The 22,364-nt window shown below is 41.5% G+C and overlaps 2 protein-coding genes and 2 long non-coding RNA genes across 11 annotated transcripts in view; 1 reads left to right on the top strand and 3 right to left on the bottom strand.

The window, feature by feature from the left end:
• Positions 1-366: 366 nt before the first annotated feature.
• On the bottom strand, positions 367-674 carry LOC148127287 (uncharacterized). The gene is made up of 2 exons (XR_015742167.1): positions 541-674; positions 367-440 (listed from the first exon to the last, which is right to left on the bottom strand). It is a non-coding gene; the product is annotated as an uncharacterized LOC148127287 (long non-coding RNA).
• A 783-nt stretch (positions 675-1,457) lies between these two features.
• PLGRKT (plasminogen receptor with a C-terminal lysine) lies at positions 1,458-6,367 on the bottom strand. Of its 3 annotated transcripts, none has more exons than XM_026703745.2 (5): positions 6,229-6,367; positions 5,360-5,446; positions 3,527-3,657; positions 1,908-2,017; positions 1,458-1,819 (listed from the first exon to the last, which is right to left on the bottom strand). In XM_026703745.2, exons 2-5 carry the CDS (start codon positions 5,438-5,440, stop codon positions 1,698-1,700), a joined length of 444 nt encoding a protein of 147 aa, XP_026559530.1. In that variant the 5' UTR covers positions 5,441-5,446; positions 6,229-6,367; the 3' UTR covers positions 1,458-1,697. The 3 variants fall into 3 exon arrangements, with proteins under 3 accessions (XP_026559530.1, XP_026559529.1, XP_087782805.1); XM_026703744.2 differs by lacking the exon at positions 6,229-6,367 and adding an exon at positions 5,695-5,910; XM_087926679.1 differs by lacking the exon at positions 6,229-6,367 and adding an exon at positions 5,809-5,910.
• Positions 6,368-6,540: 173 nt separating this feature from the next.
• Positions 6,541-22,364, top strand: part of CD274 (CD274 molecule) — a 29,419-nt gene continuing 13,595 nt past the window's right edge. The window contains exon 1 of one of the 6 annotated variants that reach the window (XM_087926676.1): positions 6,541-7,008. In XM_087926676.1, the coding sequence (XP_087782802.1) occupies positions 6,999-7,008 (10 nt within the window). In that variant the 5' untranslated portion in view covers positions 6,541-6,998. Of the gene's footprint in view, positions 7,009-15,834; positions 16,116-21,399; positions 21,595-22,364 lie in introns of those variants that run through there. The other 5 variants (XM_087926675.1, XM_087926677.1, XM_087926678.1 and 2 more) reach the window with 5 other exon arrangements.
• LOC148127286 (uncharacterized) lies at positions 16,445-16,730 on the bottom strand. The gene is made up of 2 exons (XR_015742168.1): positions 16,597-16,730; positions 16,445-16,513 (listed from the first exon to the last, which is right to left on the bottom strand). It is a non-coding gene; the product is annotated as an uncharacterized LOC148127286 (long non-coding RNA).

Here is a 22,364-nt window from a genome sequence, read left to right as displayed (position 1 = left end):
CCAGGCTTACTTAACAACTCTGCTACTAATTGCAGTGATTCACTTAACAACTGTGGCAAGAAAGGTTATAAAATAGGACAAAATTCACTTAACAATGTCTCACTTAGAGAAATGTTGGCCTCAATTCTGGTCATAATTGAGAACTACCTGTATCGTATGTACTCAGAATTCATAGAAACTTTGAGTGACTTACTTTCTCAGGATAGCTAATACGTATTAATGGTTTACCACAACTCAGTTAATGTTGCATGATGGATAGGTTAGGGAAAATAAATAATCCAAATAATTGTATGGCTTATAAGAAATCCAATATACAAGGACATGTCTATGTGAATATTGTACCTAGAAAGAAATGAATAAATTATCACTAACCATGAGGAATTTAATTATTCAGATCCTATCCAAATATTACATAGATATAAATGAAAATCAGTGCACCACTAAGCCCTAAAGCAGGGGTGTCCAACCTTGGCAACTTTAAGACTTGTGGACTTCAAATCCCAGAATTCCTCAGCCAGCAAAGCTGCCAAGGTTGGACACCCCTGCCCTAAAGCTTCAGACAGAGAGCCAAGGTATATATCATGTCCTCGGGATCAAACAAGACAAAACACACTTTGACAAAAATGATGGAAAGTGGGAATCTGTCCCCTAATAGCCAGGCCTGCTGCTGCTGACTGCAAATGACAGTGATTCCTCGTGGCTTACCACAAATAATAACAACTGGAAACTACCTGTGGAAGCAAAGACACCCCAGATAATCTCCCAGTCTACTGCTACAAATACAAGTAGTGACCACTTGTTTAACAACCATTTTGTTACAATGGACTTTTTTTTTAAAAAAAAGGCCATTTACAACCCATCTTCAGAGCTACAAATGTTTCACACGCACATTAGGTTGTGATTCCATGCTCATGGATCAAAATGCCTAACAGTTCAATTAATCGTTCTTGAAGTGCTTTTTTTTTTTTTAAAGAGAACAATGTGCTGATGTAAAAAAAACCTTCAGATGAAAAGGGTTGTTGCTTTTTTAAGATGAAAAGGTCTATGTTCCAAATCAACTCATCAGGGCAATAGAAACCACTCCGTTCTTTTTCTGAATTACTGTTTGTCCTGCGCCCTGGAAAGTGTGTAAGGAAAACTTAAAACATCACTTTAGAAAGCAGCTGCACCCTTCTATGAAAATATTGCACAAAAACTTGACTGTGTGCACAAGGACTATGCAGGTTGTCGGTGGGATTTCTTTTCAGTAATAGTGTCTTTATTCTGTTCCCTTCTCTGCCATTACTATGTATTTCACGATCTATTATGATGGATACCCACAAAGGGTATCGAAGTCAGCCGACAAAAGGATGAGATAATACAAAGAATAAAAACATAATAGTTTAAAAATAATAAAAAAATAGAATTCATATTGTATTACATGGTTTTATTGAATAAAGCAGGCGACATACAGACAATTCTTTTTTAAAAAATTTCACTTTATTTGATCAGCTTATACAATTTGCTTCAATGATCACCAGTAGAAACGGTCTGTTCCTGCTCCTAATTAAAATAGATAAAAATATGCCTCTCTTTGGGATGGAAAATGATCTGGTTTTAGCACCCTTCTATGACCTTTTCAAATTTCAGAAAAAGCCCCACATACGACGCTTGTATCAGAGTTTTAAGTCAGCAATGCGATTATAAACATACCTATTTTATTTCTCAATAAAAAATTTGCTTTGTGCTCTTCTGGCTTTTTCAAGATCATCAAAAGTGATAGGCCCTTTTGGCATTTCTAGTGCAGCATAGTCTGTGTCAATTATGTTCTCAGCTTCACCTGAAGAAACAGATGGATTCATGTATATATTGCATCAGTTTGGTAAGAGATAATAACTAACTTCCTTTAAGGAATTTACAGGACTTACATTTCATTCTTTGTAGTAAAGTTCCATACCCCTTATCGTACTGAAAGGCAAGTATAAAGCTCAGAGGTATAACTGGAATAAAGAGTTGAGGTTTCTTCTTTTTTATTGCTCTGTATTGAAAAAAAAAATTATATATTAGATAACTAGGCAATAAAAAGTAATATCAATATCCAGATAAAATGCTTTAAATGCAAAATATTAAGATTACTTAATGCTGAAATTAAACATGTTTTGCAGCAATAAAGCTCTGTAACTTTTAGTTTATATTTTCATTTGATATAATTGTGCAAATAACATGAATAACCAAATCTCACACATATTCAGTTCTTTTAATGTGCTATCAATATAGTTTTGCTAGCAATTATGCGAAGAGTTACATTTTGTTGTGCCAACTGTAAATCCCACATTTGATTCATTGATTATTGTAAGGGCTTTTTCAGTTCACCAGATTATAGCAGAACAATGTCCTACTGTTTTACTGATTTACCGTAAATCTGTTTCTGGCCATGTTAACTGAAGATAATTATGATAAATATTTGTTCTAATATTATGTGTTCCACACCAAAATGCAAGATACTTCTTGGTAAGAAAATTCTCTTCCCATTCCAGTGGTTTACTCTAAGCAAAGAACCTTATTAGCCCATACTGCTTGATATACCAGAGTGATATTGAGATTAAGATGCTAGCCTAAGAATGCAGATAGTCAACTTCAAGTCCATCCTCAGCTATAGCAGCTCCCTTGGTGAATTTGGACCAGTCATTCAGACCAAACTATCTCAAAGGGCAAAATTGAAGGCTGGAGTGCTATGTACAGTGCTTTCAACTCCCGAAGGAAAGGTGGGATATAAACCTAACAAATGCAAATAAAAAGCAAATGAAAAATGGTTAAAGCAATCAGGAAGCGTTGTTTTAATGTATCATAGAGCAAACATGGTGTAGTGGTTAAAGCAGCAGCTAAAAGCTGAGAGACTGTGAATTCTAGTCCTGCCTTAGGCACAAAGCTAGTTCAGTGATTTTGGATAGTTGCTCTCTCAATCCTAAGAAGGCGGCAAGGGCAAACCATGTCCAAAATCCTGCAGGAGCTAGTTGTTCAGATCAGGAGCCTTCGTTTATCCCCCTTTTCATAGACCAATATTGCTAAACTAGGAATAGAACTAGGTTGGCTCCAATTGAAATTGCAATTGCAGATATAAATCAAAAATTTCAATTCAGGCATAATATTAATCCAATGCAGGTTGCTTAGTTGGTTGCTCAGGAGAAACCAAGCTGGAGTGACAGTTTGCATGCATACTCTGCCATACTACATTATAAACCAGTATTGTGAGGGACTCTTCCTTATGTAATACATTTGTTATTTGAAAGAAATGGGAGATAATCACTAATGTGATTGTAATCCTTAATACAGCATGCATAGCTGGTCGGTGCCTGGACCAGAGTACCTTTTTCATTTCATGTACACCTCTAGACTGGAATATACAATCAGCTATATTTATTTATTAGTTAATTTTTTATTTTAAATGTATCCTTTAAAAACTGAAAGAATGTAACAGTAAAAACAATAAAATCTATCTCTCATTTGCTATTTAAATCGGGGGGGGCGGGGGGGAATAACTGCATACCCAATTGTTAGGGCCACCGTTGTAAGGCCATAAAATGATCCAAAATACTTGAGAAACTCCCTTGTGCCCGCAATCTGCATGGCCATCTGTCTCTCACGCATTTGATTTTGCATCAGAAGTTGCCTTTCTAGCTGAATGTAAAAAAGAAAAAAAGGTTTTACTTATACATTTCAGTAATACAGAATAACAATGTTTTCAGCCTTTATATATTTGGTACCTATTTTCATAATTTCAGGATAAAGAATTATTATCTTAAACTACTTGCTGGGTTATAAATATCATGCACTTATTCAAATTACTGCATAAATACTTGTCTCTTACATATTTTAGATCAGGGGTCCCCAACCACCAGGCCATGGAACATTTCCTACCGGGCCGCCGGTTTGCTGGGCGCCGCCATCTTGTTTGACAAGAAAGTGCTTCCGGGTGAGCTTTTGTTTGGAAAGTGGTGTTTGGGTCCTGAAGGAATCCTCGTGCCTTAGTTTCATCGAGGGGGGGGGGGGCTTCGAACAAAACTAAGGATTCTTTCAGCACCCAAGGCGAGGATTCTTTCAGCACCCAAGGCAAGGAGAGCCGAGCAACCGTCCCAAAGCGAAGCCCATCGACAAAGGTACAAAGGAGGAGTTGAAGGTGGCGGGGAGAAGCGGGGGACGGCTGGCTGGCCGGTCGCTTGGCTTGGCTTGCCTTGTCATGCGTGCTGATGCCGGTACCCAGCCGCGGATCATTTTGTGATGCCGGTACCGGGCCGTGGCACAAAAAAGGTTGGGGGCCACTGTTTTAGATGACTTAGAAATAAGGCTCTCCCATCAGCTTCAGACAAAAGAGTTAGGAAAATTGTGCCAAGCTCTCAATATTATGACAACTTCTACTTGTCAGAATGCAACATTTTTATTTAAAAATATTTACAGAACTATCTGCAAATTTGATGATACTTGATATAGTGAAAAGTATGTTTAGTATAGCCCTTAAAACCAGACTTGATTCTTTTTATAGTCATGGATTCACCATGTGTTATTGGTTATTTCTTAAGTTATGAATCAGTAAATAAAAGTAAAAACTTATAGTGGCAATCAAATTTATTACAATGTTCTTAATTTTTTAACAGTCAGCTTCTAGATTTTATGAACAGAAAATTTAATATTATTTCCTCAGAAAACTTTTAAGTATCACATCATTCTGATGATTTATTTTTATGGACTTTTCCACTTATATCTTTACATAAAGATACATTGAGATGTCCTGAAAAATATTGCGGGATATCGAAACTGGAATACTGAAATTGGCTTGTTGCCACTTTCAATCACCTCCATCTCTAGGTAAGAGGTGGTTCTTCAGCAGCTCTTCCTTGTTTGGCTTTGGAGAAGTTAGATCAAGGGGTTTTCAAATTTGCAACTTTAAGACTTGTGGGACTTCAACTCCCAGAATTCTCCAGCCAGCTTTGCAAGAAAAATGAGCCTTTCCCATCAGCTTTTGGAAATAAATCACAGCTTTTTTAGGTATAGTGCTATTCTGGCTGGAGAATTCTGGGAGTTGAAGTCCACAGGTCTTAAAGTTGCCAAATTTGGGGTCCCCTGCGTTAGATGGTTGCACAGCATGGCAAAATTTGTCTACATCACAGGTGTCAAACTTGCCATCAAGGAAAAGAAAACTTCACAGAGCTGGGATAGGCGTGGACACCTCATTTTATCTTTTATTTTTCTATTACTGTATTTTAAAGACTTGGCCTATCTCTAAAAAGAAATCTTTTTTTTTTCAAATGGAAGAGAGAACAGGACCATGCAGCATTCCTAAAATCTTCCCATTGTTACACACTTCTATAATGCAAAAACCCACCTGAAGTCGAGAATTCATAAGCATGAATTCCTTCTGATTCTTTAGGCTTTCATTGACAGACTTTGAAAAGATGAATCCCATTCTGATCTAAAAGGAGAGAAGAAGGCATTGCAACCCTAGTTCACAATCTCCCAAACATTTGACACCTAAAAATGCTCTCGCGCTCTCCCTCCCTCCCTCCCTCTCTTTTGAAGAAACTAGAGTGTGTGGCTGGATAGTTTTGCTGTGCCTTTAACTATGGTTGCCAACAATAGGCTGAATTTCTGATAAGGGCTATCAGATCCGGGCTGCCAAAAATCCCAGGGCAAAGAATACAAAGGAACCATCCAACCTACCGAAAACTATCCAATTGGTTTTGCTATCTTAGTGGCCGTGGAGGCGTCGGCAGCCCAGCTACGGTAACTCGCTATTTCCTACATCGTCAAAATCACAACCCGTCGTTTACGAACCACACTCGCCGAGAGAGGTGAATGGGGGGGCGGCGGAGGGTTCCTTGGTCGAGAGAGGATCGGCCTGGGCGCCGCAATTCGCAGGTCGGACACTCCAAACTCACGCGGGTTACGCACGCGCCGCCCAGGCCGAGCGCGTGACGAGGCTCCCAAGCCTTCTGGAGGGCCGGCCGGGAGTATGATGGGAGTTGTAGTCGCAGGGTCTATCCCGAGGCCCAGTCCGTGCCAACCACCGCGGCGCAAGACGCCACCGGCTGCTCTCTGCCAAGCCCCGACCGTGCACAAAAGCAGCGAAGAGAGACCAGGCTTCCCAACTCCTCTCGTCCCCTTCTTGGCCTTTCCTTAGCCCCGGGGGTGTCCAAAGTTGCCAAGGTTGGACCCCTTGCCGGAAGTCTATCGAAACTTTTCCCAATGTTTTACCTTTTTCAGCAGGTGACCTTCGTTCCCTCACAGCCTAGTAGTAGTTGCTCTAGGTGCAAAACACTTCCGGGAACAAGTCGTGCCCAACTTGGCACGACGAACAGATTGCCCGGAGTTGGTGTGGGCGTTCAAAAGAGCGAAGGCCTTACTAGCAGTTGGGAAAAATCGCCAGCGAGGCAGGGTGTGGGTGTGGGCTCTGTGAAATTCCAGCTCAGAGAAGGATCCTTTGCCACGGCATGCACTTTTCAATAACTAACCATTTGCAACTTAACGGGGAAGTGGGGGGAGAATCACCCGTCTCGGGGAGAGTCAATTGAGGTAAAGAATCTCAGACCAAGGGCTGCAAATGCTATCGTAGAGGGGAGCCAATCGAGGCCGGCTCATTTGGCCTTGGATTGGACTATAATTCGTGTATGATTCATCTGTTGGCTCCGTAGCTGGCTGGGTGGTGATCAGATGATAAAATTGCATTTTTCTACACACCCTTTCTAAAAAAAAGAAAAGGCAAAACTCACTGGTATACCCAACTCTGCAATGCCAGTCCCTTCTGGGATGCCTTTGGTGGGGCAGGGGTTTTCGAACTTGAACAGGGGGGTCTCCAAACTTGGCAACTTTTAAGATTTCTGGACTTTTGTTGGAAGAATTATCCTTCTGGGTTCGGTTCCAAGTGGGGGAAAAGATACTGGAAACATGGAGGCTATTTGGAAAGATGGTTTAATGATAGACCAGGACCACATGGCTTGAAGCTCCAAAGTGAAAACGATGACCACATGCTTCAAGGTGAGAAGAGAAGGTCAAGAAGGGCTGAAATGCTGTGAGTGCCTGGGTTTTATAACCTTTGTTGGGATTTGAATTGGAGCTTGTATTCTGATTGGATGTCAGACTCCCATGCAGGGGCAACTCTGTAGGCTGTCCTGAGTTCCAGGCTTGGTTGAGCTTTGCTGGATAACGGATGCACTGAAAGGGCTTTGGGCAATTGCTATAGTTTTATCTGGAGATCTTTGTTATGTAAAGTATTCTGGCCCAGGCCTTAATGACCCACCCATTAACAAAGGTAGGGGTGAGCTTCTACTTCTAAGGTGAGTTTCTGCTTCTGAGTTTCTACTCTTTTTAGGAGAAATATTCTGCCTTTTTAATATTTCCTAGGATATATCAATGTTCTATGAGAGGGGTGGGTGCTAACTTCCTACACTTCAACTCCCATAATTCCTCAGCTAATCATGCTGGCTGGGCAATTCTGGGAGTTGAAGTCCACAAAAGCCTTAAAGTTGCCAAGTTTGGAGACTCCTGCTCTTGAGTGTAGCCACGAGGCCGTAAAAACAGTTTTTAAAAAGCAGATGATGCTTCTTTGCAGCTAAATAGGCTGAATGCCGATAGGGGCTTCAGAGCTCAGAATTGGAAAATTAAGCAAAAGTTGCAAACTTAAAACAGGCACAAACACTGCACTCAGGTTTGACTTCACAGGTTTGTTGCTGTGGAGAAAACAGGAGGAGAAAGGCGTGTTGCCTTAAGGTCCATAGAGATCCTCAGTCATCCGAATCATGGTTGTCCCAAAAGTGCTTTTTCAGGAGGCTAACTGGACTTTTCTTGTTTTTTCTTTGAAGGAATATAAATCCTCCCATTCCCCACTATCCTGTCAGAGCTGAAGAAGCTTCTGGGATGAGAAGTGAAACGTCTTCAAAGAAAAAAACAAGGAAGTCCAGTTGCCTCCTGAATTCCTTGCCTTAAGTTATTTATACAAATAATAAAGGCGGGACATAAATAAATCAAGTTTTAAACTGCTAAAAAGGCCAGGGAGAGAATCCTCCCTTCAGCAGCTTCACACAGAAAGGTTAAAAACAAAAACCAAATTAAGGCCCGGCGACCCCCTTACGGTCGAAGCCCCGCCCTCTTTCAACGGGCTGGAAGAGAAACCCGCGGCGATGGCCAAAGCCGACCAGTGAGCTGAGGGAAAGTATCGAGGGCACTTTCGGCCATGGCCAGGCTTGTAGCAAGAGGAGGAAGCAGTTCTCTAGATAAAAATATGTGAAAGACTTAGTTCTGTCTCCTCACTTGGCCCCATAATTTTTTTTAACTGAAATGGCAGCCAAACTCTAACAGAATAGGAAGGGTGCTTGTCTTGGAGGTCTTCTAATCCAGCCCCCTGCCAAGCTGGAGACCTTGTACCGTTCCCAGACAAGTGGCTGACCCTTGCCTTCTTGGAAGTCTTCAGTGATGGAGCACTCACAATTTCCAAAGGCAAGCTGTTCTACTGGTTAATTGTTCTCACTGTTAGGAAATTTCTCCTTAGTTCTAGATTAGTTCTCTCTTTGATTAGTTTCCATCCATGTTTTCTTGCTTTGCCTTCTAGTGCTTTGGAAAATAGGTTGATCCCCTCTTTGTGGCAGCCCCTCAAATATTGGAACACTGCTCTCCTAGTTCTTTCCACCACATACCCAATTCCTGCAACCTTCTTCATATGTTTTAGCCTCTAGGCACCTAAACATCTTTTCTGCACTCTTTCCAGAGTCTCAACATCTTTTTTTATAATATGGTGGCCAAAGCTGGATGCAGTATTCTAAGTCTTGCTAAAGCTTTATAAAGCAGTACTAATGCTTCACGTGATCTTGATTTTATCCCTTTGTTAACGCAATCTGGGATTGGATTGGCTGTTTTGGTTACTGCCAAAATAATACTGCTGGCTCAGATTTAAATTATTGTCTAATAGGACTCTCTGATCCCTCTCACAGATACTGCTGTTGAACCAGGTTTTACCTAATCTGTACCTGTGCATTTGTTTTTTTTCTTGACCAAGTATAAAACCTTACTTTTTTCTGCATCTCATTTCATTTTGCTGGATAGGGCCCAGTGTTCAAGTCTGTTGAGATTCCATCTGGATCTTGAGTAGATGTTGTTTCTGGGGTATTACTATCCCTGCCAGTTTAGAGTCACCTACAAATTTGATTTCCCGTCTATTCCCTCATTTAAATCATTTATGAAGATACTGAAGAGTACGTGGCCTGAAATGGAACCTTGGGGGTACCCTACAGCTTACTTCCCTCCGTGTAGATGTAGTTCTATTAAGGACTACACATTGAATGCAGTTCGTCAGCCATTTACAAATCCATTTGGTAGTGATACTGTCTATCCCATATGTTGTTTAGCTAACCAAGGAGTAGGTTGTGGTCTACTTTGTCAAAAGCCTTACTGGAATCTACTATGTCCACTGCATTTTGCTGGGCCATTAAATTGTCACTTTGCCAAAGAATGGTATAAGATTTGTTTAGCGGGATCTGTTTTTGACAAACCCACGTTAGCTTCTGGTTACACCTTTGCTTGCTTCTAGGTGTTAGCAGATCTGTCTACTTAAAGTTTGGGCTGAGAATTAGGACGGGACCAGTGAGGTTAGACTGAACTGTGTACAAATATACATTAAAACATACATACATATTTATGTATTTGTATGTAGGAATAAAATAATGTGAGTTCATGATTTAAAAGGTCGGGGAGAGGTTTCAGAGCCCCAACCAAGATGGCAGAGCCGAGTCTTTAAACATTTACAACAACTGGGAGAGTGGGGTTGTGGTGGTGGTACGGTTGTTCTTCAGGGTGGGGGCAATGGCAGAGAAGGCTCTTTTTCTCCCAGTCAGAATTATTTGGCTAATGGTGTCTACAGCATACCAGGGGTTCTGACCAGTTCTGGAGAACCAGTAGCGAAATTTTGAGTAGTTCGGAGAACCGGCAAATACCACCTCTGACTGGAGATTTTACAGTATCCTTCCCTGCCACGCCCACCAAGCCACGCCCACAGAACCGGTAGTAAAAAAAATTGAATCCCACCACTGCTGCATACATTCCCCGCCTGGCATGGGCCAGTGTAATGGGGTGAAGATCATTCCTCAGGTAGTCTGGCCCTTGCCATGGAAGGTTTTAAAGGTCATAACCAACATCTTGAATTGGACTTGGAAGCAAACTAGCACCAATGAGTTCACAGAGTAGAGGTGTTACGTGCACCCAAGATTGCTAGCCTGGCTGCATTCTGTACTAGCAGAAGCATCCAGATACTTTTCTAGGGAAGTCCCATGTAGAACGCATTGCAGTAGTCCAGACGGAAGATGACCAGGACCTGAGTAACCGAGCAAAGGGCCTCTCTGTCCAGTTGTTTGGCTGGCTGTGTTTTACAATTGACTGGCTCTATTTTTGCCAATTTAAATTGCAGGCCCAAAAAAGAACCTTACCCCCCGGATTGGAAGACAACAATTTTTCTGATTGAAAGAGCAAATGATTCAAGAAAGACCCAATATATTGGGTAGATACAATATATCTACCTATATCTACCAATATATCTACTATATCTAGTAGATACAATATATATTGTATCTATTATAACATAAAAACTGAGATTTGATTCTCACAATTTTGGATAATTCAGGCAACATTGACATCTAAGTAAAAACCTCACTGATGTCATTTAATTTGGCCCACATTCAACATTTATTACTATATCTAATTTCATTTAAGTTTGTGCCTGGGGGTGTAACAATGACTCCAAAGGTGTACATAGACTGCAAGGTTTCCCTCTATAGATTGTCACCTAAACTGTGACATTATGTCAAAGCAGAAAGCCCAAGGAAACTATCATTGGTAAGGAGGAAGACAAGGAGAGGAGAAACAGCTCTGCCCACTGTTTGTCTTGTCTCTATTGATTAGCAGCCCCTCACAGATTATTATTTGAAGGTAGGACAAGAAGACTCCCAAGCATCTTTTTAATCCTATGATTTTATGTAAATATAATATGTGCAAGACAACTTTGTTTGGCTTTTGTGAGATGCTTTACATCTATTGCACACCAGGTGGTGCTATTGCTTTTCTAGAGTCCAGCACTCTGCACCTATTAGGGTAGCTGAAGTTTGCATATAGTTACGGTTAGATGCACTGTTAGCTTGGCAATGCCTCAGCTAAATATTCTGCCTTTGCTCATATATTCATATTTCCTCTCTTAGTCATTACACTAAAGTACAGGGTAGCACCACCAGCATTGTGTGAAACTATCAAGTAGATCAGTGCATTGTGAAAATTATCCATCTTTGACCAACTTTAGTGGACCAGCAACTTAGGTAACCAGCAAACATCCCAATTTGATTCAAGACTTCTTTAATGCAAATTATAGTATGACTGATCCCCATTTAAAAAGAATTAAAATTAATGGTGGCACAGTGGTTAGAGTGCAGTATTGCAGGTTTATTCTGCCCACAGCCTGGAGTTTGATCCCGACAGGCTCATGGTTGACTCAGACTTCCATCCTTCTGTGGTCAGTAAAATGAGAACCCAGGTTAATGGGTACAATAAACTGACATTGTAAACTGCTCAGAGAGAGCTGTAAAGCGCCATGGGGCAGTATATAAGTTTTAGTACTATTGATCTTGCTATACACCTGTATAAACTAGGACAAAACTACTGTAACTGGATTGGAAAACCCAGCTACTCTGGCTCCATCTGAGCTGAAGAAATCAAAGACGCAGCAATGGGATTGCACTCAAAGATTGCTCCATTTTCAAGCACCCCATTTGCACGTAGATGCCCCACTTCCACACAGGCAGGCTCTCTGAGACAACGGGTCTTATTCCTCTCCCGGCACTGCGACTCCAGCGGGAGTCACTCAAAGGCTTTATTCCTGCTCTCAAACAGTGAGGCCAGGGCCTGCAAGCAAGCAGTACACCAGGGCCTTGCACGGCGTTGCTCCTTCTGCTATGTCTGTTTCTTCCTCCTCCTCTTCTTCCTCACTTTCCTCCTCTCCCGGCATCCCAACTGGGCTTGCACTCCCTTCACGCACCTCTCCAAGTTTGCAAGACAAGCACACAGCAGCCCAGCTTGCAACCTCCCCCTCCAAAGCCTCATTGGAGAGGGACGCAAGGGGTCCCTCAGGGGCCCCCTGACCGCAGGGTCAGATGGGCTGAACTTCACTTCATAATGTGGTATATGAAGTAATGTTTTGAGTTCCGAGTTAAGTACTACAGTAATTCGTAGTTATTTTAGGAGAAGTGTAATATTGCACTGTCATGATCTTGCTTTCTTCTTTTGTCTAGCATTGCAAGAAAGTTGTTTATACTTTAAGGGATAATTTTCTTCAAAAATAGGGCTCTGACTTCTTGAGAAATTATTTCAAGAATACAACTTCTTAAGAATTGTAATTTCTTAGAAATAAATGAAAATCATAAGATTGGTTGAAAATGAGGCACATCTAAAGCTTCCATTCTATGCATCAATTAAAGTACTTATCCCCAGGCAAGTTTTTTTAAAAACTTGATTCACAAAATGAGGTATGATAACCTGATTACTGTGCAGGTTCATGTTGCCAATTTTTATAGAATAGAATAGAATACCTTTATTGTCATTGCATTCTACAAATACAAACCTCTTTTACACGTGTTCCTTACATACAGTACTGTATATCAGTGGCCCCCAACCTTTTTTGTGCCACGGCCCGGTACCGGCATCACAAAATGATCCGTGGCCCGGTACCGGCATCAGCACGCATGGCAAGGAGAGCCGAGCGACCGGCCAGCCAGCCGTCCCCCGCTTCTCCCCGCCACCTTCAACTCCTCCTTTGCACCTTTGTCGATGGGCTTCGGGACGGTCGCTCGGCTCGCCTTGCCTTGGGTGCTGAAAGAATCCTCGCGCCGTAGTTTTGTTCGAAGCCGTCCCCACTTCGATGAAACTAAGGCGCGAGGATTCCCTCAGGACCCAAACGCCGCTTTCCAACTGGAAAAGCTCACCAGAAGCACTTTCTCATCAAAACAAGATGGCGGCGCCCAGCAAACCGGCGCCCTGGTAGAAAATGTTCCACTGATCGGTACCGGTCTGGGGCCCGGTGGTTGGGGACCCCTGCTGTATATCTGTCAAATGTTTCTGATCTCAAAATGCTGAAAACATCATGAGGATTCATCCACAAGTTCTTCTTACATTACTAAAAGGAATGTAAGCCAATAGAGCTTTGGGAATCAGAACTGGGACTAGGAATCAGACTTCCTGGACAGCTGTCAAACATGATACTTCTACCAGGGTCCAGAACTTTCCAGAACAACAAATCAAAAATGAAATCCAGACATACTGTGAAAAAGATTCATTTTATTCCCAAGAAGAAAGAGATTTGAACAAAGAGGAACTGGGTTCCAGAAACTTGGTTTTACCGGGGTGGTGGTGGTGGTCCTTGGTGGGAGCTCAGGAGTGTGGTTTGTGTATATGCTGGTTTTAACGTGGGTCCTTCCTGTGCAGATGTGCAGTTCGGGATGCTTCTGATTTGAGCTTTGATCCTGAGGTGCATGTGAAATCCAGAAAGGAAGATCACCCTCATATATGTAGAACCCAACTCTGGTGTCTCCCTTTTGTTCTTTGATGGAGTCAGTGAGTCACTGGTCTAAACATTAGAATTGTATGTTTATTCTGAGGGTAATTGGCAGTTCAGAGGGCTGTTAAAAGGGGGAGGGAGTGAGATCAGAGGCCTTTTAAGTTCTATCAATTTTACCCAAAATTTCTGATTGGCCATGTAGTATAAACTCAGAATGGATGCTATCTTGGATACCTTTAACCTAGCTTCTACAGCTGACAGTAAGCCAATGGTACGGGATCTGGTTTAAGAATCTAGGACACATCTGCTTTAGAGTAAACTAAATTGGAACATAGGGTGATAGACAAAATAGATGAGGTTTAAAATGGTTTTTCACATGACCGAAGTCTTTTCCCCCAGTATGTCATGCCAAGCTGACTTCATTGTCACAGAATTGAGTACTGACAACCATGTGATTTGAATGTGGTTAACAATTTCTGATTGAACCAGTAAATTCCTGCAAGTGATTAGCAGCATTTTTTGCTGCAGAAATCTGGAACGCGGCTGGGTTTACTTCATTTCTAATAATTCAGATATAGATATGTTAGGAAATCAATGTTGTTGGTTTTTAATCACACAGTTTGTGAATTGTATCAGGCAGGAACTGCCAACCTTTTGATTTCCTGTTGAGATAATGCAGTTGATAAACCTTTTCCTGTTGAGATAAAGCAAAATGTTTCTGTTCTACCTGGAATGACTATGAATTGTGGGAAGTGTTTGTCCTCCACAGCCAAAGGCCTCAATGAGGAAAACTAGGGGAATTCCTTCTAGAGGCCTGGTTTCCCATTGATTTGATAGTAGTGTGGAACCTGTGGTGGATGAAGATAAGATGAATAAAGCTTCATTGGCCAATATCTCTCCTGTGGAAGAGAAACATCAAATAGGTAAAACTCCTATGGTGTAACAGTTATGTCTTTCCGGACATAAGGGGGATGATCCTTTGTTCAGTCACCTGAGGAGCAGGTTGTATTGAGTAGAATGGAGTGCATACACACAAACACAGACACACACTCTCTTTCTCTCATCTCATCTCTCATCTATATGTCTCTCATCTTGCTGCATTGTACTCAAGCAAGCCAATGGGTATGTACGTGTTGAAAAAACAAACTCATACATTTTATTTCTTCGTTTGTTTTTCACATTTTTGAACCACCCATCTCCCTTGAAGAGGAACTCTGGGTGGTATACAATGAAACATCAGAATATAAAACAGGGCATAAAATTAAAACGTTAAAAGTTAAAAATATCTAATCACTCAAAATCAGATGTTAATAACGGGTTGTTTTTTTCCTCCTTTCCTTCACTGAGACCTTTGAATATGCACTCTCTCTCTTGGTCTTCTGAGAAATTGGACGGTTTGGACCTATTTGGAAGAAATGCTCATTTCCCTTAGTTGGACTTGATGCTAAGTAAACACACTGAGGATTAGTCTTTAATGCAGGAAGCCCTAGACTGGAGCCAGATTTGGAATGATGAGAAGCTCTTTTGGATACTTGCACAAAGTGGCTAGCATGGTGGGAATTTGGAACCTCAAGAGACCAATTTACCAGAAAACACAAACTGTGGCATTAGCTCGGGCACCTCTGTAGCCTCCTGGCATTTATACCCAGGTCTCTAAAGGGTGCAGTTTGCCTTGTGACATTGCAACACCTTTGGATGGAATCTGGGTTTGCTACAGATGCTCTTGCACAAAGGCGGCATGGGAAATGCGATGATACACTTTGCAGCATGCCTTCTCCCCATAGTTATAATTCCTTTTTATTTAAACACATCTTTACCAAAATGAAATAAGGAATCACTGGAATCTCGACAACAGCAAGCGGGGGGTGGGATTGCTGGATGTATTCATGTCCATGGAAACCACATTGGGACGTGCTTCACTGAATCCGTTTATATTTTAAACCATTTAGTATTCCTTTTACATTTAGTAGCTCCCTAAGTTATAATGTATAATTCAGTTGCTAGAATTGTCATCCATTCTCCACCTGCAGAGGAAGCCAAGTGGATTTTTGTGATACCCAGGTTCTAAATATGTTGAGACCCCAATCAAACTTTAATTCATTCACCAGCCGCTACATACAGCTCCATCAACATCCTGGCCCCAGGGCCTGGGGGGAAAGCCAGATTTTTTACAAATTTCTTGAAAGCCAGTAGGGTTGGGATCAATCGAATCTCCAGGCTGGGGTTGTTCTACAGATCTGGCTTCCAAAATCCTAATAGGTGACTTTGTCTTTGAACAGGGACACCAGGTAGGGATCCAAAGATGCAATTGGTAAAGAGAAGAACGAATGCTTTGCCACAATGTCTATTTCCACTGTGTAGGCCAGGGATCCCCAAACTTGGCAACTTTAAAACTTGTGGACGTCAACTCCCAGAATTCTCCAGCCAGTATAGCATAGCACAGCCAACAATGATCTCTTAATAGTGCTTGATTGTGTCCAACTTCTGATTTTCCAGTACAACTGCTAGAGGCATTCTCAGCTGAAGAAGACATGAACTACCTCTTGATCTTAATCCTAAGGTATTGGAAAGTCCTTGACACATGTTTTCCTTAATGGCTTTTTGTTTTATTTCCTCAAAAAACCTGGAATATATAGTGAGATGAGGAAATTAAGGGAATTTTTTGAAGTCCTCTACAATGAGAACAAAGTACAGTTCTTAGAATTGTTTAGAGGAAGCTGTGACAATTTTCCTCTGTAACATCCAAAGCTGCAGATCACTGACTTCGAGAGAAAAATTTCATTGTAGATAAATGCTGTCCATATCAGGTTTTACATTTTGGGTGAAAACCAAAACTCAAATACAGTGAATTAAAGTGTTGGCCAATCACCGCAAAAAGATCGCCAGAGATGAACTCCACTGTTGCGTTTATTAAAATGCGTCTTTTGCTGCATTTGCTTAAATTTCTGCATGCAGAGTCTTTAAAGGAAACAAAAAAGAAAAACTCAGCTATTTCTTTAAAAGACACTTATATACACTTACAAGTTGAGTAGGATACTTACAAGTTGAGTAGGACAATTTAAAGATGTTCTTAAGCCACCTGCTATTGTTGTCTTCTACCTTATCCCAATAAAAGTACTGCATTGCGTACTTTTCACTTTTAAGTTCTTGGAGATTCTGATCTTATTTACTCTTTTTTTTTAAGAGAAAAAAAATCCTTCTTAAACCTTCTGATTGTTGCAAAATAAATTTTGCAACATAATCATTCAGCTGAATGTTTCACTTTGAGCTGCTAAGCCCATGTGCCCTTGCAATTTAACCAAGCATTAATCAAATTCTTAGGAAAAAGAAATATTGAAGTGCATGGGGAATTTGAAGACCAATATTGATCCAGGTTATGCAACATATGAATTATTTGATAGGAAATTGTTGTTCCTTCTCTATTATGTTTTGCATAGACTATAGGGGGTCCTTGATTTACAATCACAATTGAGCCTAAATCGTCCCAAAGGTGCTTTTTCAGGAAGCAACTGGATTTTCTTGTTTTTTTCTTGGAAGACTAATAATAATTGAGCCTAAAATTTCTGTTGCTAAGCAAGACAGTTGTTGAGTTGGTTTTGGCCCATTTCATGACCTTTAGTGCCACAATTGTTAAGTGAATCACTGTAGTTGTTAAGTTAGTAACACTTAAGTGAATTGTTAAGTCTGGTTTCCCTTTTGACTTTGCTTGTCAGAAAATTGCAAAATGGAATCACGTGACCCAGGGATGGTAAAACCATCATTAATACATGCCAGTTGCCAAGTGTCAGAATGTTGATCATCATGGAGATGCTTCAATGGTCATGTGGAATGCGGTCATAAGTCAGTGCTGTTTCAGTGCTGTTATATCTTCAAACATTCACTAAATGGATGGTTGTAAGTCGAGGATTATCTGTACTTGCAGATAAAGGCTTATCTAGTACTCCCCATTAGATATTCTCCAGATATGTTGAGATCGTAATTCCTACTATTCCAAACCAGACTTGTTAAAGATAGTCCTCAATTTATGTTAAGAGCCTTGGTGATGCAGTGGTTAGAATGCAGTACTGCAGGCTATTTCTGCTGACTGCTGGCTGCTTGCAATTTGGCTGTTCGAATCTCTCCAGGCTCAAGGTTGACTGAGCCTTCCATCCTTCCAAGGTGGGTAAAATGAGGACCCAAATTGTTGGGGGCAATAGGTGACGATGTAAAACTGCTTAGAGAGGCCTGAAAAGCACTGTGAAGCGGTATATAAGTTTAAGTGCTGATGCTATTGCTATTTTATTAATTGAAACATTTGTTCAGTGAGTTTTGCCCCATTTTATAACCTTTTTTGCCGCAGTTGTTAAGTGAAATTGCAGTTGTTAACTTGTTAATGGAATCTTGGTTTCCCATTGACTTTTCTTGTCACGAGGTCACAAAAGCTGATCACGTGACCTTGGGACCCTGCAACCATCATAAATATGAGTCAATTGCCAAGCATCTGAATTTTGATCATGCAACCACAGGAATGCTACAATGGTTGTAAGTGTGAAAAATGGTAATAAGTCATTTTTTTTTCCAATGCCATTGTAACTTTGAACAGCCACTAAATGAACTGTGTTAAGACGAGGAACGCCTGTATTGAAGACTAACCATCTGGGAAGAAAGAGATGTGGTGGAGAATGAGGAACCTCTGCTGCTCTTTGGAGGCATGGCCTCCTCCTCCTCCCAGAGGCCATCAGGACCAGTTATCCTGTGAAGAAAGGCAACAGGAGAACGAAGAGGAGAGTTTCACCTCAGTCTCACTGGTAGTTGATTTCAAGCCTAGCTGGCCATTGTAGGAACCCTGAGTCAATAATGCCTTTTTGGGTGGTTTGACTTAGTCCTAAAGCAGAGGTCCCCAAACTTGGCAACTTTAAGACTTGTGGACTTCAACTCCCAGAATTCTCCAGCCAGCTAAAGGATCACTATTGCTAAGTCTGCCTTCCTGTATGTGTAATAGTTGTTCCTCAGTTTTGATAGGCCCACAACTGAAGCTTCTCTATTATCTTTCTTCCATTACCTGAAATTATTTCCTTATAAGGTGCTGTATTCTTCAGATGAAAGCATGTTTGGAATGCACCCAGAGTTGGTTGAAGGATGTATATAAATATTTTTTAGATATAAATATTTTAAATGAAGTTAATCTCAACATGCTTCTTCCTTCCTGAGAAGCAATTACTCACAGTCCTGCTGTGATTCCAATGCTAGGAATTCTTTTTTTCCTCCATTCCTCCACAGATTTGCGTGTCCTTACTATGGTATTTCCTTTCTCCCCTCCAATTCTCTCAAAAACTTCTGTTCTCTCTTTTCTACCCTGGCCTGTTTCCCATAAAGAATTTTTTTTTTTTTTACCAATTGTGTTTTCTTGGGAAGGGACCATGAATAGCTGAGTCACGTCCTCTCTGCACTTGCTGTGACTGTTTAGGAGGACTAATTCTTGCCACTTCTCTGGAGTTACATAACTCGGGTGGGCTTCAAAAATTTTAGTAAGGGGTTCTCTGCCCGGTTGCTGGGTAGGCGTGGCAATGGTGGGCGTGGCCTAGTTAGCCTCCTGCACCATGGGGGAGTGTTTTTGCCCTCCCCGGGCTCCGGAGGCTTTCCTCAAGCCTCCAGGAGGGAGAAAACAGCCTCCTGGGCTCTGGACCCTCTCTGGAAGCTGGAAACGGGCCCATTTCCAGCCTTCCTGAACTACCGGGTGGCCTGTTTTTCACCCTCCCTGAGCCTCTGCGCGCACCCTACACTTACCTGCATCCAAAACGCACAGCGTGGGGACTCCTGGGAGGAGAGGGATGGGGTAGGTGGGGCCAGCCAGGAGTGGGATTTGGGAGTTCTCCAAACTGCACAGGATCTTAACTAGGGTGCACTTGAATCCCTTGAACCCTCAGCAACCCACCCCTGGTTACATTACAATAAGAGTACTGCAGAGTAGGTTGCACTGCTGTGCTTGCTCACCCAATGTCAAAGAGTGGGGTCTGACTGGCTGATTTTAACAGACTGTTAAGGAAAGTGCATGATTGAATGGTTATGTGATTTTTGCAAAATTGGACTTTTCTGAGCTGCCTTTGAGCTTTCCTTGGTTGCTCCCTTCTAGAGCTGAACATAAAATACATGTATTTTCTTGCCCCTTCATCCTGACTCGGTCAGTATCTTTAAAGCATCTTTAAAGAGTAAGGCAGTCTGAATGTATCTTCTTCATCTCATTTTGCTGAGGAAGATTTTAACAGAATTCAACTTTATTCATCACCAACCAACCTAATCTGACTGCTTGTAAAAAAAAACAACCCAGCATATCTAGGCCTTAAATTTCATTAGCGTGCTGAGAAGTATTTGTTGGCTCTTATATACATACAAAATATTTTTGTTCTGGAGAAATCTGGACAAAATGCTACACACATGGGCCTTTCCATTCTGCAGAGTTAATGTGCTATTCAACCCTTTACCTATTCTTGGGCGGGTAGAAAATTATACAGGGAGTCCTCATTTATCAACCACAGTTGGGACTGGCAATTCAGTTCCTAAACAAAATAGGTGCTAAGTAATTGTGGTTGGATTTACAGGTTGGATTTATTTCAGCATTCCCTTTGCTTTACAAACCTGGAAAGTTGTAAATGAGAAGACCGGCCGCAAAGTTACTTTTTCATCATTGTAATTGTGAATAGTTAGAAAATGAGGACCACCGGTACCATTTTAAAGTTGTCTACCCTATTGCCATCTTCTATTCTGTGCCTCTTGCCAGTCTCTCAACTAGATCAAACAGGTAACATGATGAGCTCAAGCTACCCTATTGAAAGGTACAGTAACAGAAACTTGCAAGTCTGAAAGTACAAATATCCCACTGTCTCTTTTTATTACCTGATTAATTACAGCAGATCCTTTGCCAGCCTGTTATTCACTTGTGGCCGCCTTACCCTTTTATCTCATCATTCCCTACGCAGGATCTCTTTCTCCCGTGCTTTCCATTGTATCTCTGTTTTGATGCCTTGCCACATCTGCCCTGATTTTGTGTGAACAGAAGCAGGGTGAGCAAAGTGATTGGTTAATTTTTCAAGCTATGCTGTCTTCCCTCTTTGCAGGCTACCAGCCAGTGAGAAAGACACCTGCCAATCAAGGCCCTGCAACAGGATGGGTTCATCACCTTTAGATGTCTTCCATATCCTTCTCCAAAACTCCCCATTCTAACTCAAGTCAAAGAAAGTTAAAAAGAAACAAAAAAAAAACAATTGGAAACAAAAGCAAACATCACTATTAGGAATTATCTACTATTTTCCCTTTTCCCAAAAATAGATGCAGCAAATGCCAGATTCCTCTGTGTTTTGTGTGTGAGGCAATAGAAGGGATTTGTCCTTCCATCTATTCTACTATAACCCCATTTCTCAATTTTAGGATTTGGCACATTTCTTACAGGGGTTATCCAGTGATTTGTGTGTCTATGTGTGTGTGTGTGTGTAAACATTTGATTGAACAGCTTCATGTGGCCAACCGGCACCAGGTGGATCGTGGGTGCACTTGACTGGGATTCTGTCACTACCCCCCCCCCCCCAAAAAAAACCCCAAAACACCACAGAAGGCTGTCGCCTTGACAAAGGAAAATCACTTTAACTCTGATTTGCCTCTGGATGACCCACGAGCCTGTCTTACTCATAAACTGAAGATGCGATGAAAAACATGGGAAAGAAAAAAAAACTTCCAACATCATCATCAGGAATAATAATCATCTACTGTGATCTGATGCAGGTCAGGAAACTCCCACTGATGAGCAAACAGCATATCATACTTATTGCTGAAAGTGAAAGCAAATGTTGCTTCTTAGAAGAACACCCCTCCCCCCCACACACACACGCAGTACTGCTGTTGCTGCTGCTTTCTTTTTTTAAAAAAAAACAACAACAACCAGCTGGCTGCAAAGGAAGCAGACTCATTGCTTTCTGGCGATGACATTTAGACACTTAGCTCAAGCCAGCGCAGAGGGAAGTCTGCTTTAGGGAAATCAAGGGAACCCATCTGACACAGCTCCGGAGGTGAGTAGAATACTGATAGACACAGTGGTGTCTCTGCAGAGCACTAGAACAAATTTCTCTAATGTGTTAAGTCCTTTGCACTCCAATGAAGAGAGTTCAGAAAGGGGTCGAGCTTGTGACGGAAAGAATTCTTACTAGAGACCTGATGGCATCATTTGCTCAGTGATGTCTATGTGCTACGTCTTTGTGGCTTCCATCTACCGTTTCTAGGCGTTTCTAGGGCTCAACTGCAGGTGGCTCCCAGCCAAAGCTCCCTTGACCATCCAACTCCTGTTGTTGTGTTTGCAGGCCACTTTTCTCAGTAAAAAATTTTCCCTGTGCAAATCCAGGTTTTCTGTGGGGTTTAATCCATCCTGCTTAGGGAAAACCCAAGGAGAAAGGGAAGCATGCCTAATATTTATCCCATGTTTCTTTTGGACCAGGCTAAGGCCTGACTTCTTTCGGGTGGTGGTTTAGTGTTGTTGTTTTTCATTTTATTTTAAGTTTGCTATTACTTTGAGTCAGAGAAATGGATGAAATAGGGGAAGGGGTGGGGAGGGAGAGAGAGAGAGAGAGAGATGATAGATAATACAATGAATAGTGTTTATGTATGTTTCCACTTCCATAATTCTTATTTTATATAATTATTTTCAATTGTCTATGTTACACCCAGAGAACTCCAGGTATTGGGTGGATTGTAAAAGGTATCAGGTAGATCAAAATATTGCTGGAATGGGAATATTAAGTACATGAAAGCCTTCCCAAACTGTAACTCCCCAGGTTGGAAGTTG

Source organism: Pseudonaja textilis, chromosome 2, assembly GCF_049901715.1.
Source record: "Pseudonaja textilis isolate UNSWEBS1 chromosome 2, rPseTex1.2, whole genome shotgun sequence".
Taxonomy (NCBI): domain Eukaryota; kingdom Metazoa; phylum Chordata; class Lepidosauria; order Squamata; family Elapidae; genus Pseudonaja; species Pseudonaja textilis.
Note: the sequence above shows the minus strand (reverse complement) of the source record. Positions and strands in the feature narration are given on the sequence as shown.

What these genes read in the sequence shown, in the direction of transcription:
- PLGRKT (XM_026703745.2), bottom strand. Translation starts at nt 5,440, where the DNA reads ATGGGATTCATCTTTTCAAAGTCTGTCAATGAAAGCCTAAAGAATCAG. An exon ending in TTATGAATTCTCGACTTCAG is followed by an intron (nt 3,658 to 5,359) that starts GTGGGTTTTTGC and finishes TTTTACATTCAG; the next exon opens with CTAGAAAGGCAACTTCTGAT. An exon ending in ACGGTGGCCCTAACAATTGG is followed by an intron (nt 2,018 to 3,526) that starts GTATGCAGTTAT and finishes TTTTCAATACAG; the next exon opens with AGCAATAAAAAAGAAGAAAC.